The sequence below is a fragment of the Mus caroli genome, chromosome 8, assembly GCF_900094665.2.
Source record: "Mus caroli chromosome 8, CAROLI_EIJ_v1.1, whole genome shotgun sequence".
Taxonomy (NCBI): Eukaryota; Metazoa; Chordata; class Mammalia; order Rodentia; family Muridae; genus Mus; species Mus caroli.
Window position 1 is genome coordinate 108,236,298 of NC_034577.1, and position 13,097 is coordinate 108,249,394.

A 13,097-nucleotide genomic window follows, 5' to 3' on the forward strand; every position below is an offset into this window, starting at 1 on the left:
AGAGAGAGAGAACCAGGCAGACAGACAGATAGGCAGGCAGGCAGGCAGACAGACAGACAGACAAATGGGGGTGACTCAGTGGGTGAGCTTGCTGTCAGGCCTGGTGGTCTGAGTTCCATTCTCAGAGCCCACGTGGGTGGAAGGAGATCTCTGCCTCCTTAAAGTTGTCCTCTGGCCTCTCTACATGTGCATGTGGCAATGTTTTTAGAAAGAAGAAATTAAAACGAAAGAAGGAAGGAGAGCAGGGAAGGTAGGGAATTAAGCACAATGACATTTGCACAGTATGGCACCTGCGTAATTAAAACATTCTGCAAGTTGGGTGCTAACACTGTTGGCAAAAACAAGAGCACATGTATGACAAGGGACCATCCCGAGGTGAATAGAAATGACAGAAGTGGCTGGGTGATTTCAGGGTCCAGTGGATTGTTAAAACAGGGGAAATTGAATCACTCGGGTGGGGTGAGGGTGGAGGGGCATGGTGTCATCTATTTCTCCTGAAAGAGACAAATGCTGGTGACCTTTGCTTAGAGCTGCTGCCCAAAGAGGTGTCAGGGAGAAAGGGTTGCTTATGTGTGCTGCACACACATGTGCATGCATGTGCATGTGTGTATGGGAGCATGTAGAGGTGAGAAGAAAACTTCGGATGTCAAGCCTTGGGTCTTGTCCACCTTTTATTTATTTATTTATTTATTTTTAAAAAGATGTATTTATTTATTTTTATTTTATGTATATGAGTACACTGTGGCTGTACAGATGGTTGCGAGCCACCATGTGGTTGCTGGGATTTGAACTCAGGACCTTTGACAGAACAGTCAGTGCTCTTACCTGCTGAGCCATCTCACCAGCCCTATATTTATTTATTTATTTATTTATTTATTTATTTATTTATTTATTTTTACCACAGGTGTCTCTCCTTAACCTAGAATTCATCACGTAGGCTAGGTGGCTGACCAGTGAGCCCTAGGGGTTCTTGTTTCTGCTTCTACACCACTGGGAAGACAGGTTAGACCACTATGCCTGGTTGGGGGTTGGGGGTTTTGTTTTTTAAATGGGTTCTGGAGAATAAAACTCAGGCCTTTTACCCCTGAGCCAATCTCTCCAGCTGTACTGGCTGCTTGACACAAGCTAGAAATATCAAAGAAGGAGGGAGCCTCAGTTGAGGAAATGCCTTCATGAGATCCAGCTGTAAGGCATTTTCTCAGTTAGTGATCAGTGAGGGAGGGCCCAGCCCAATATGGGTAGTGGTATCCCTAGGCTGGTGGTCCTGGTTTCTATAAGAAAGCAGGCTGAGCAAGCCATGAAGAGCAAGCCAGTAAGCAGCACCCCTCCATGGCCTCTGCATCAGCTCCTGCCTCCAAGTTCCTGCCCTGTTTGAGTTCCTGTGTCCTGACTTCCTCCAATGATAAACCATGCTGTGGAAGTGTGAGCCGAGTAAACCCTTTCCTCCCTGACTGCTTTTTGGTCACGGTGTTTCATTGCAGCAATAGAAACCCTGACTAAGACACCAGCCCTGTCATCTTGTTCTCACGGACAAAGCCACTGAGGCTTAGAGCAGTGTGACATGGTCCAAGGCACACAGACAGGGTGGCTGAACTGTGATGGGAAAGGACTATGTGACAGGGCTCAGGTGGCCAGAGACCAGGTGAAGTGACACAGAATGCAGCACTGGCGCCCGAGCACACGGCCTGGCACCATCCTAGGGCAGAGCTGCCAGTCCACTTTGACAGAAAAAAGCCAATAGCACTCTCTCAAATCTAGAACCCATGTGGAATCCAGCCTGGGCCAGCCTGTGGAATGGTGAACAACACATGCCCTCAGCTGACATCTAGTTAGCCATGGGACATGTGAGAGAGAGGGAGGCCTTCCTTGTCCAGTCACCCACAGGGTCAGCCCAGCCAGGAAATCCAGCCAGCCATCCGTCCCCAGAACCATGAGAAATGAGAAGTACGGTTCCAGCCATCAGGTTTGGGGGTAGCTTGTTATACAGCAAAAGCTGACCGATGCAACCTGCCGTAAGGATCAGAGGTCACTCTTACCTGGGAGGGTAGTAGGGGTCAAAAGTATAGCCGTCTCCCATGCTGAGTACACAGGACAGGTTTCCAGTGTAGGGAGAAAGGAGCCACATCAGGGAGATGGTGACATTGTCAAAGATGAAGCTCCCATTGGGCACCACCAGCCGCAGGCCTGCAGACCCAAGCATGACGTTCTGTGAATTTGTGAACCAATGGTGGTTGTTTCTCTTTAAGACTCACATCCTTCTACCCATGTAGCCATTGCTTTTCTATAAGGCATTTAAAGTTTGTTATAGTTTTACTATTTTATTTTATTTTATTTTATTTTATTTTATTTTATTTTATTTTATTTTGAGACAAGAGTCTCTTTCTATATCCCTGGCTGTCCTGGCACTCACTGTGTAGACCATGCTAGCTTCAAACTCACAGAGATCCGTCTACCTCTGCCTCCTGATTATTTTTACTTTTGAGAGATCTTTTTGTTCGTTTGTTTGTTTACTTACCTATTGTGTGGGGCACATACATGAACATGCATGCATGTGTGTGTGAAGGTTAAAGGACAACCTGGATGAGTCAGTTCTCTCTTTGCACCATGTGGACTTCAGGGATGGATCTCAGGTCACCTGGTCACAAGAGCCTCTACTGCTGAGCCATCTCTCTGACCTTTTAAATGTTTTTCATTTTAATTTTTACTTTTTTTAAAAAACAGGATCTATATATCTCCACCCTCAAACACAAAACATAGTTTCAGAGACCTTGAACTTCTGAGCCTCCAGCCTCTGCCTCGGGAATGATGAGATTACAAGCACGCCTGGATATCTGTGGTGTTGGGCAATCAAAGCCAGGACCTCTCACATACAAGGCTGGTACTCCACCACATCAAGGCCAGCCTCTGAAAGCACACAAACACACACACACACACACACACACACACCCACCTCAAGACCCCTGTTCTGATGACTAGTGGCAGTCATTGTCACCATAGTCCTGGATTGCTTCTTAGAGAGATACAGGCACACAAGCACACCCAAACATGCATGTTCTTCTATTTGCACAGATGGACAGATGGTGTGGGCCGTGTTTGCTACCCAGCACCTTGCATTTTTTAACCTAATGCATCATAGAGATTGGTCTGTGGATGTTCTAGAGTTGTGCTCTTCTGTTTAACAGCTTCATAATACACCTTAATTTACTTACCTAGGACACCAATTATCCAAGTCTATTTAAAAAAAAAGATTTATTTATTATATGTAAGTACACTGTAGCTGTCTTCAGACACAACAGAAGAGGGCATCCAATTTCATTATAGATGGTTGTGAACCACCATGTGGTTGCTGGGATTTGAACTCAAGACTTCCAGAAGAGCAGTCAGTGCTCTTAACTGCTGAGCCATCTCTCCAGTCCCCAAGTCTATTTTATAATGGCTAAAACTACTAACACAAACAACACCCCCGTCCCCCAAAAAACTTCCTTTAAGAATGGCTAAAAGTGCCGGGCATGGCGGCATACGCCTTTAATCCCAGCACTTGGGAGGCAGAGGCAGGCGGATTTCTAAGTTTGAGGCCAGCCTGGTCTACAGAGTGAGTTCCAGGACAGCTAGGACTGTACAGAGAAACCCTGTCTCAAAAAACAAAAACAAAAAACAAACAAACAAAAGAATGGCTAAAAGTGGCAAATGAGTCGCTGTAAACTGGTTCATATTAAACATTGTAAGCCTTGAATTTCAAAAACTGGAGTGGGGTGGGTTGAGACAAGCAGAACTGGCTGGGGCTCCACACAGTCCTGTGCAAACCTGCTTACTGCAGCCTTCCTGTGCCTGGGCGCTAAATTGGAAACAAAAGACCCTCTGGATGGAGGCAGAACACCATCAGACTCTCACCTCAGCTGTGAGGGGGTGCTCAGAGTGCAGCTGGGACCTCTGGTCCCTCTTCATGAGTCAGAGGACAGCTCTAATCAGAACACCCTGGCTCACAGGGACAGGATGAAATGTGGTTGCCACACCCTTCTCTGCCCTAAGCGATACACTTCAGTGATACACTGCGGTTGACAGATCTCCAAAAGACATGCTTTGTTTGCTAGCAAAGCCACCAAAGTCGGGGCCAAGGCATATGACCTGCTCCTCCCAGACAATAAGAGAGGGAGAATCACCCCTGGTTTTGCTTCACCCAGGCACAACCAGCAAACGAGTGGCACGGGTAAAGCCTGTCAGCTGCCACCCTCCCCTTCCTGTACCTGTCCCACAATGTCCTTAGGAGTCTCTCCCTCCTCACACCCCCTCCCCACAATGATTCATCTTTTCCCCTCAGGTCCTTATGGCTCATGCCCTGGGCAGAAGTGGCTCTTCTGAGTCATTTGTCACAGGATGGCACAGAGCTTTGTCTCACCCTTAAGGGAAGTTGGCGTCTGTACTCTTTGTAGGAAAGTGAATTAATGCAACTCTCCGGGAGGGTAATTTAGTGCTGTCTAGTGGCACTTAAGATGCACTTAGCTAACAGCTAGCAATTTCTTCTCTGAAAAGAATGCCAGGTTCGCGTCAAGATAAGTGTGCACTGTGGCTGTTGCTTACACAGTACTGAGGCCAAGCATAAGTCCCCCACAGACTTGGGGGGAGTCTCATAGGGCCCTATCCTTCACTAGGGAGCCATGGGCAGTGCAAATCTGCTGGCTGAGGGGGGTCACTGTCTCCAGTGTGGTGTGGCCACCGCTGCACAATGCCCATGCTTCAGTGGACAGCGCCACAGCCATGCTCACACCCAAGACCCTGGTTAAACTCTGCGTCACAGAGCCAAGCCATTCTTCCCTCCAAAATGTAAGGAAGTGACTTAGAGATGTGTCCTGGGTATATTACAAATGAAAAAGGAAAGATAGGGGTGGAGAGATGGCCCCTGAGGCCACTGACTGCTCTTCCAGAGGCCCTGAGTCCCAACAAACACATGGCGGCTCACAACCATCTGTAATGGGATCCGATGCCCTCTTCTGGTGTGTCTGAAGATAGCTACAGTGTACTTATATATAATAAATCTTTTTTTAAAAAAAGAAAAGACAGGCTTAGATTAATATTGTTCAAATGATTACATTTTAGTTCAGAATGCATATACATTCACTCATAGTCATGTCTGCAAACATGCCGCGACATTTTTACAAGTGGTGGTAGTGTGGGTTATTTCATGACTTTTAGGGTTTTAATCTTCGGGCTGGAGAGATGGTTCAGTGGTTAGGTCCTTGTTGCTCCTGCAGAGGATCTGGGTTCAGTTCCCAGCTCCCTCACGGAGGCTCACAGCATCTGTAACTCCAATTCTAGGGGAGCTGTCACCCTCTTTTCACCTCCGCAGGCACCACGTGTGTGTTTCACCCATACACACAAGCAGGCAAAGCATTCATGCATATAAAATAAAAATATTTTTAAATCAATTTTAAAAGAAATTGTGTGTGTGTGTGTGCATGTGTGTGTGTGTGCACACACAAATGACTCCAAGAGAGCAGGCCAGGAGGCATAGATGTCTATACACACACACACACACACACACACATACATACACACACACCAGGAGACAGAGATGTCTGGCTACAGGGAAGCTGTTGTCGGGGAAGTATCACTTGGGAAGGAGAATTTCAGGCTGACATACAAGAGAAATAAGAAAATTCCCATGCCCACCCAGTTGGAGACTTACCTTCCAGACACTGGTACTGCACCCACAGGTAGCTGCCCCTGGTGGGGCATGGGTCTCCAAAGTAGGTCCCATCTGCCGCAACCTGGCATGCCTGCAGCCCCTGACACTGGCCTAGGAGACAGACAGGAACAGCATGGGAGAGAGGACAGACGCACACTCAGCAGAGCATCACAGTTACCTTATCCACTCATATCCTGAGCCCCCACCCATCAAATGCCTGATGACACCCACAGACCCTGAGCTAAGACGACAGGAAGACCACCCATGCCTGCTCTAAGCTGTGACATAGTTAAATGCCTATGTCGTTGTTTAGCTATCAAGACACATAACATACCCACCCCCAGTCCCCAGACAGCATCCTGAGCATGGATTCCACCTTTCTTCTCTGTTTGCTAGGCTGCTATCAATCTCACGGACCAATGACACTCTCTTCTATAGCTTGTGGAAACAGAAACAGAGACAGATGTTTCCATAAGCCAAGGACACCAAGGGATACCAGAAAACGGCGAGAAGAGGCTGGGAAGCCTTCTCTCACACAGCGTTCAGGCAGTGGGGGAATATAACTCTCCTGATATCTTGATCTTGGGCTCTGACCTCTATAACCGTTAAACAATGGATGTCTGCCAGTCAATACCCCCCAGTTAGAGATCTCTGTTCTGACAAGCCCAGGACACTGCTGTCTCTTTTCTTTCTCCACATGAGGCCCTTCATCTCTCAGTCTCTCTTTCAGCCTTCCAGACCTCGGGAAACAGAGTGGTCCAAGCCAGAGCCATCACAGCATCCTGAACTCTCACCAATGAGCAATACCAGCAGGCTTGCGTCTCTGCCCTCCTCTCTTCCTTTCCTCCTTCCTTTCTTTCCAGTTCCCAAGTGTGCTACCTGCATCTCCCACCTAGGTTTCAGATGCCAGGCTCCCTCTCTGTGTTCCTAGCACACCCAGACACTCACAGCAGCTTGGGTGCCTTGAAAAACCAAATCCAGGTTCCCCCTCTGCCCAGCAGCCTCCATCTCTTCCCAGCAGGAAAAAGTCCTGGCTCCTTGGATGGACGTCCTGTCACCTTGTGTGCTAGAATCACACCATGCATTCTGGAGTTTCCTATACCTCCCAACTCCCTCTTCCTGTAGGACTTTGCCTACCCATTCCCCAAACCCTCACCTGCACATTTCCTGGTGGTCTCCTCACTTCCCATCTCCTCTGGGGAGTCAACCTGTCAATGCACCCCCATGTCCCCTCACCCGACTCTGTCCCACATCACAATCTCATCGCCCAGACAGCCCAGTCCAAGCATGTGTGGAGGATACATGTTCATCTCCAGCTGCTCAAACAGTGGCTCAAAACAGCCCAGGTTCTTGTCCTCCAGTTCTAAAGGACAGAAATCTGGGTAGACTGGACTGGCTGCTTTCTCTTCTCCAGGTTCTGGGAAAGGCTGCCGCCAGTACCACGTCTGAGGCAGAATCCAGTCCTCGGATGCTTTAAGTTTCCCTTCATCCTCAAAAGTGGCTGCTCCAGGCCATGGTGTGCTCACACCGGGGAACCTTGCTGGGAACCTTGCTGGCTTCTCCTCCCCAGCTCCTTTCTGTTTCCTTGAGGAGAGAGTTCCCTGCCTAGAGGGACGCGTGGGGTTACCTTGTTCTCAAATGGACAATCCTGGAGATTGACTTGGGGATGGGGGAAAGGAGGCCTCCATCCCCAAGTCAGGTGACTGGTGACCTTAAGCCACCTGGGATGTCCCTGTGCCTTGTGAGTGGCTTTTTGAGCCCCAGTTCACCACTCCCACAGTTCTAGGGATTAGGGCCCTATAAAGGTTGTATGGTTTCTCAGATCTTCCAGGACTTTAAAAACCAGCTCCCTGGACTGAGCTGCCCTGTTTAATGACTTAACATGATTGACGATTGATGATCGATGGATTGACTGATGGATTATCTCCTCCCCTCCCTTTCCTTTTTCCCCCTTTTCTTCCCCTCTGGTCCTTCCCTCTCCTCTCCCCTCTCTCCTCTCTTCCTTTCCCCCTTCCTTTCTTTATACATTTTTAAATTTTTAAACAAGCCTTCACTAGGTAGCTGAAACAGAACTCTATGTAGATCAGGCTAGTCTTGAACTCGGAGATATCCACCTGCCTCTGCCTTCCAAGGGCTGCGGTTAAAGGGGTAGACCGCTGCTACAGCTGAGTGATTTCTAGTTTTGGAGCCGGGTGGAGTCTCATTCTGCTTTAGGCTGACCTTAATCTTTGACCTCAACCAATCCTCTTGTCTCCACTTCCTGAGTAGCTGGGACTGTTGGTATAGGCCACTGCATCCAACCCAAAACATTAACTCTTTCAATTGTGGCTTTAGGGGTATGGGGGTTTTGGAGAATTAAACCTAAGACCCCCCCACATGCCAGGCAGGCTGTCTGCAGCGAGCTACACCCCCAGCTCTCAGCACAATACCCTAGCACAATGAGGCCTAGTTGGTGACTGCCCTCTGTCTGGTTACATACTCCTAGAGGTATCCACAGCACTAGATGGCAATCTCCGGAGGCTTGGGGAGTATTTTAAACGTTCTGCGCACTGTCACGTAAACACACAGCTAGCACATGGTAAACCTAAAGCACATTTTAATGAGTAAATGCAGTGCCTTTTGTTCTCTCCCATGGCAACATTTATCTGTCTCCTCCCTGGACTCTGAGCTCTTCGAAAGCAGACACTTGATTCATCCTATCTCTACAGATCCCAGGGTGCATAGCGCTATTGGTCTTCAATAAATGTTTATTGGCCACTTGGTGATTGAGTGATCGGGCACTCCGATACAATCAGATGTTGGGGCCCTGCCAGGTTTTCTTACCCTTTCCCAATGGGGTCCAGGTTTCCCTTCCAGTGTGTGCTCTCTAGGGTGGACTGACCCTGTTTCCAAACCTTAAGAGCTGACTGTTGAGGAAGCAGCCAGCCCAGCTCCAGCCTGCTGTGTGTGGGGGGGAAGCCTCCTCCCTCCGCTTCTCCAGCTGAGGTCCTTCCATCTTGGAGAACCCAGCACAGAAGTCTGGAACTCAGAAGAGAGACGTTGAGGACTACAAAGTGATTTCAGTATTTTTGTTTGTTTGTTTGTTTTTTGAGACAGGGTTTCTCTGTACAGCCCTGGCTGTTCTGGAACTCACTCTGTAGACCAGGCTCGCCTTGAACTCAGAAATCTGCCTGCCTCTGCCTCCCAAGTGCTGGGATTTAAGGCGTGCGCCACCACAGCAGCTCCAGGGGGAGCAAGGACACTGTGGTGAACATGTGGGACAGAGAGGAGTGGGGCAAAGAAGAGTTCTGAGGGAAAAGAGACATGTTCTCCCCAGAGGGAGGAGGCACAGAACGTATTCTGCACCCCACAGTTCTCACAGGTCTTTGTTTAGGGACAGATCCTCTAAGAGGAAATGCTAACAGGTACATCAAGGAGGCTGAATCCCGTGGCCCCAGGGTTCCCAGGCTGAATCTCATTAGCTGAGGAGCTGAAAACACCTGTCTTTCCAGGTCCCTGGTGTCTGAACAAACAGACAAAGACAGATTCCCCGACGTCCCAGATCCTGGAAGGTTCTGGAGTCTTCACAGGAGACCCCAGGAAGCCCGACTAGTCCCTGAAACTGAGCTCTTTGATGGAGCAAGGATTGGTCAGAGGAGATTTTAGCTGATTTCAAGGGACGAGGGGAGCAAGGGAAACCACCACATAGGTAGGGAATATCTGCTCTAAGGGCTGGGGAGATAACACAGTCAATAAAGCAAACCATGCCAACACATGGACCCGAGTTCAACTCCCGGAACCCAGGTAGAAAAGCTGGGCACAGTGATATAAATGAATAATCCTAGCACTGGGAAAGTGGAGATAGGCAGATTCGTGAGGCTCACTGGCTAACTAGTCTAGTCTGATCTAGTCTAAGCGAGTTCCACTCCAGTGAGACCCCCTGTCTCAAGAGAACCCTGACTGATGACGTCTAAGGTTGTCTTCTGGCTTACACATATGGGGTGGAGAAGGAAAGGAGGAGCACTGTGTAAGAGGCAAACTAAACAAACCAGAACAGCATGCAGAAAGAAGGACCACACATCCCCCAAACAACGGTAAGCTGAGGGATGACACATAGAAGACTGTCGGTTACGTAAGGAAGATCACACAGGCTTAGGGAAGCCCAGAAAGAAGGCAGAACTGAGGACCAGGTGTGCTGTTCGTAAACACAGTGTTTCCAGCAGTAACGGGCAGGATTGGAGCCCTGTGGTGCCATATTCAGTTCTTTCTGAGCAAATCCGAAGCGAATGCTACAATGTTCCATGGTATTAAAAGCCTGGCGTGGTGGCCCATGCCTTTAATCCCAGCACTCGGAAGGCAGAGGCAGGCAGATTTCTGAGTTCGAGGCCAGCCTGGTCTACAAAGTGAGTTCCGAGCTACACAGAGAAACCCTGTCTCAGAAAAAAAAAAAAAAAGAGCTAGCAAAGGTGACTGTTGTCTGGGAGTTTATCACAATAGTCTTTATTCTTGGCTGGCTTGAGACTGGGGCTCGTTTAGCACAGGCTGCTCCCAAACTTGCTAGGTAGCTAAGGGGGGGCCTTGAACTCCTGATCCTCTCTCCTCCATATCCCAAGTGTGAGGATCACAGATATAAACCGCACAGTCCAGCTCTCTTTACTCTTGCCTGCAGACTTGAACTGTTTTGTAATTTTAAAATATGGGTTAACTAAGTTGGCATTCCCTGCACCCAGGAGGGGTAGGAGAATTAGAAGCCTTCCTACCTCAGAAACTGGGTTTGATGGCCTTGGTGAAGGTGCTTCAGTGTCCTATTTAAGGGCTGCAGGGCCCTGGGGTCCTACCTGCCACCTCATCCTTGACGCTGACCCAGCCACATTCTCCCTCCAGGTCTGAGGGAGGCCAGATGCCCCGAGTGCACAAATAGGGGGTCTGGCGCCCGTAGAAAGCATCCTGGACTAGTATGACTTCTCCCGAGTCACAGTGCATGGTGGCGTTGTGGCCCTCACAAGCCAGACTGCGGTCAACCCCTGCAACAAAGGGAAGGTGACAACTTAGGAACACACACTGAGCTGGGAGAATGCTGGGCTAGGACTATGAGACACAAGGATGGAGCGGGGCCAGCTGGAGAGGAGGAGAGAGATACAGAGAGATAGAGAGCTTCACACAAGCAGAGGCTTGGGAGATGGAAAGGGAGAAAGTCCCAAACATGCAAGAAGAAGAAGTCTGCAGGCAAGGCACCTGGACAGGAAGATGAGGGACCCAGAGAGAAGAGAGGAGAAGAGAAGGGAAGGAAGAGACCCACCAAGAGACAGGGAGATACAGAGTTAGGGGAGAAAGAAAGAGCACAGGAAACCTGTAGAGATGGAGGGGATCCATAAAGAGAGACGGTTAGAGAGATGAGGACTGAGGGGGAAGAGGAAGACAGGCAGGAAGGGGAACAGGAAGGAAGGAAAGCAGATAGGCAGGGGAAGATAGAGGGGGCAGGGAGGAAGCCCCCACAGGACCAGCTCACCAAACTCGCAGACGAAGGCAAAGGTCTGTGTGCAGTCCTCTAGGGCAGCCCACTGAGATGAAGGACCACTCCCGATGTAGCCGCAGGTCCCTGGGGCAGGTGTGGCCTGTCCTTCCTGCCAGTTGCTGTAGTTGACATTTGAGGTGTCCAGCCAGGTCGCAGAGCCTGAATGGAAGTAAGGGCAGCAGGGCTTGGCAGGGGTCCTCTCTTACCCTGCCTTACGCAGAGTGTTTGACTGAACTCAGCTCCTCCTACGCCATAGGTGCTCAATTGATGGCTCTCTTTCCCCACACCAGAGAATGGGTGTGTCCTCAGCATTAGTTTCAAATGCTCAGACATAAACTGGACACCGTCTTGGAGCACCCATAAAAGGTAGTGCTACCTAGCCGGGAGTGACAGAAGGTAGAGCCCAGAGCATTCCATGATGCCCATGGGTAGATGACGCAGGGCATCTGCTCAGCCATGTCTAGGCATGAGTGGAGTTCATACTGAAGTGACTTGCATTGCTCCAGAAGTTTCTAGAGCCTGAGAAGGTGGTTGGAAGTGTTCAGGTGCGAGACTTGGCAACCTCCCGGGGGAAGATTTGCCCTCAGAATGTACGGTACAGAGGCACCGCACCACAGAGAACACGGACTCCAGAACTAGAGGAATATAAGCGTGTTTTTAGACCACCCCCTCTACTTGTTACTATTCATGAATTATTTTAGCCAGTGCACCAAACAACTAATGGTGTCTTTGCCATGAAAATTAGAACATGTTAATTTGCCCCCTGGGGTTCTGAGTAAGATGTAGCGATAAGAATTTTTATCACATGCTTCTCATCAGACCCAGCTACACAGCACCTACCTCCCACGGTGCCATTGTGCCCCGAGCCTCCCGTGAGTCCAATCCACCATTCTCTGTCCTGGGTAATGTGTCTTTGCAGGAACTGCTGGGTGTCTTCATCGGGAATGAAGGCCAGATGGCCTCCGTGCCCTTCACACCAGCCCTGGGCGCCGGAGAAGGTGTGTTCCAGTGGCACAAACTCATAGCAAGCGTCTCTGAAGAACACCTGGCTCCTTGAGCAGAGGCTGCCCCCTTCTGACTTAGCTACAGTGGCTCCACTGCTCAGTGCGAGCCCCAGGAACACCAAGCCTGCCATGGTCATCCTAGGACCACTGCCGGGGCTTCAGGGTGGAGATCAGCCCCCACTCCTTTATATGCTGCCATTCCCACAACCACCCACCATCCATCTTCCCTTCCTTCTTTGCATCAAATAACAACTCTTTTGTTTATGGGACAAAATTCACAGGGTGAATGTGTCTGTGTTTTGACTTCACCCAGCAATTGTTCAAAGCCTGTCTGAAAACCAATTCATGTTCAGATTTCTTGTAGAGGAAGATAAGGTTGCTATGATACCTGTCTGACAGATTCGTTACTATTCTATTTTTCTTTTTTGGGGAGCCATTACCTGAATGCCCAGTGTTTCTAGAAAAGCAGTCAGCATGTGGGAGGTATGTGATACAACTCGCATAGAAGGTTAGTTATAGGATGGCACACATTCAGAGTGGTACCCTTATGCAGTCGTATTGTGTGGAATGACATCTGCACCCAGGTGATAACCGTCTTCCCGTCTGGTGGGACAGGCAGGTCCCCTTCCGACACATCATGTCATCATTTATGCTGACCGGAGGATAAAACATCCCTACAAGATTTATCTCATGTCATCAAATAACTTTTATAAACTATCCATCCTCAGCCATCACCCAGGCCATCTGGAGTGTGCCCAGGATCTGTGGTAAAATGAAAAGGTCTTATCTTTATACACAAGGCTCTGTCTAGTCTGGCCCCGGACAATATGTCAGTCCTTCCGGCCCACTTCTTCTCCTTCAAGGCTTACTCAAAACTACTTCTTGAGACTGGGGGATGACTCAGGGTAAAACACAA

At 49.2% G+C, this 13,097-nt stretch overlaps 1 protein-coding gene across 1 annotated transcript in view; it reads right to left on the reverse strand.

The window, feature by feature from the left end:
* Pkd1l2 (polycystin 1 like 2) overlaps positions 1–12,318 on the reverse strand; it is an 81,612-nt gene extending 69,294 nt beyond the window's left edge. Inside the window, 5 exon segments of the mRNA XM_021170683.1 lie at positions 2,037–2,184; positions 5,684–5,794; positions 10,501–10,686; positions 11,172–11,336; positions 12,018–12,318. Of these exon segments, the coding sequence (XP_021026342.1) occupies positions 2,037–2,184; positions 5,684–5,794; positions 10,501–10,686; positions 11,172–11,336; positions 12,018–12,318 (911 nt within the window).
* Between the last annotated feature and the right edge of the window lie 779 nt (positions 12,319–13,097).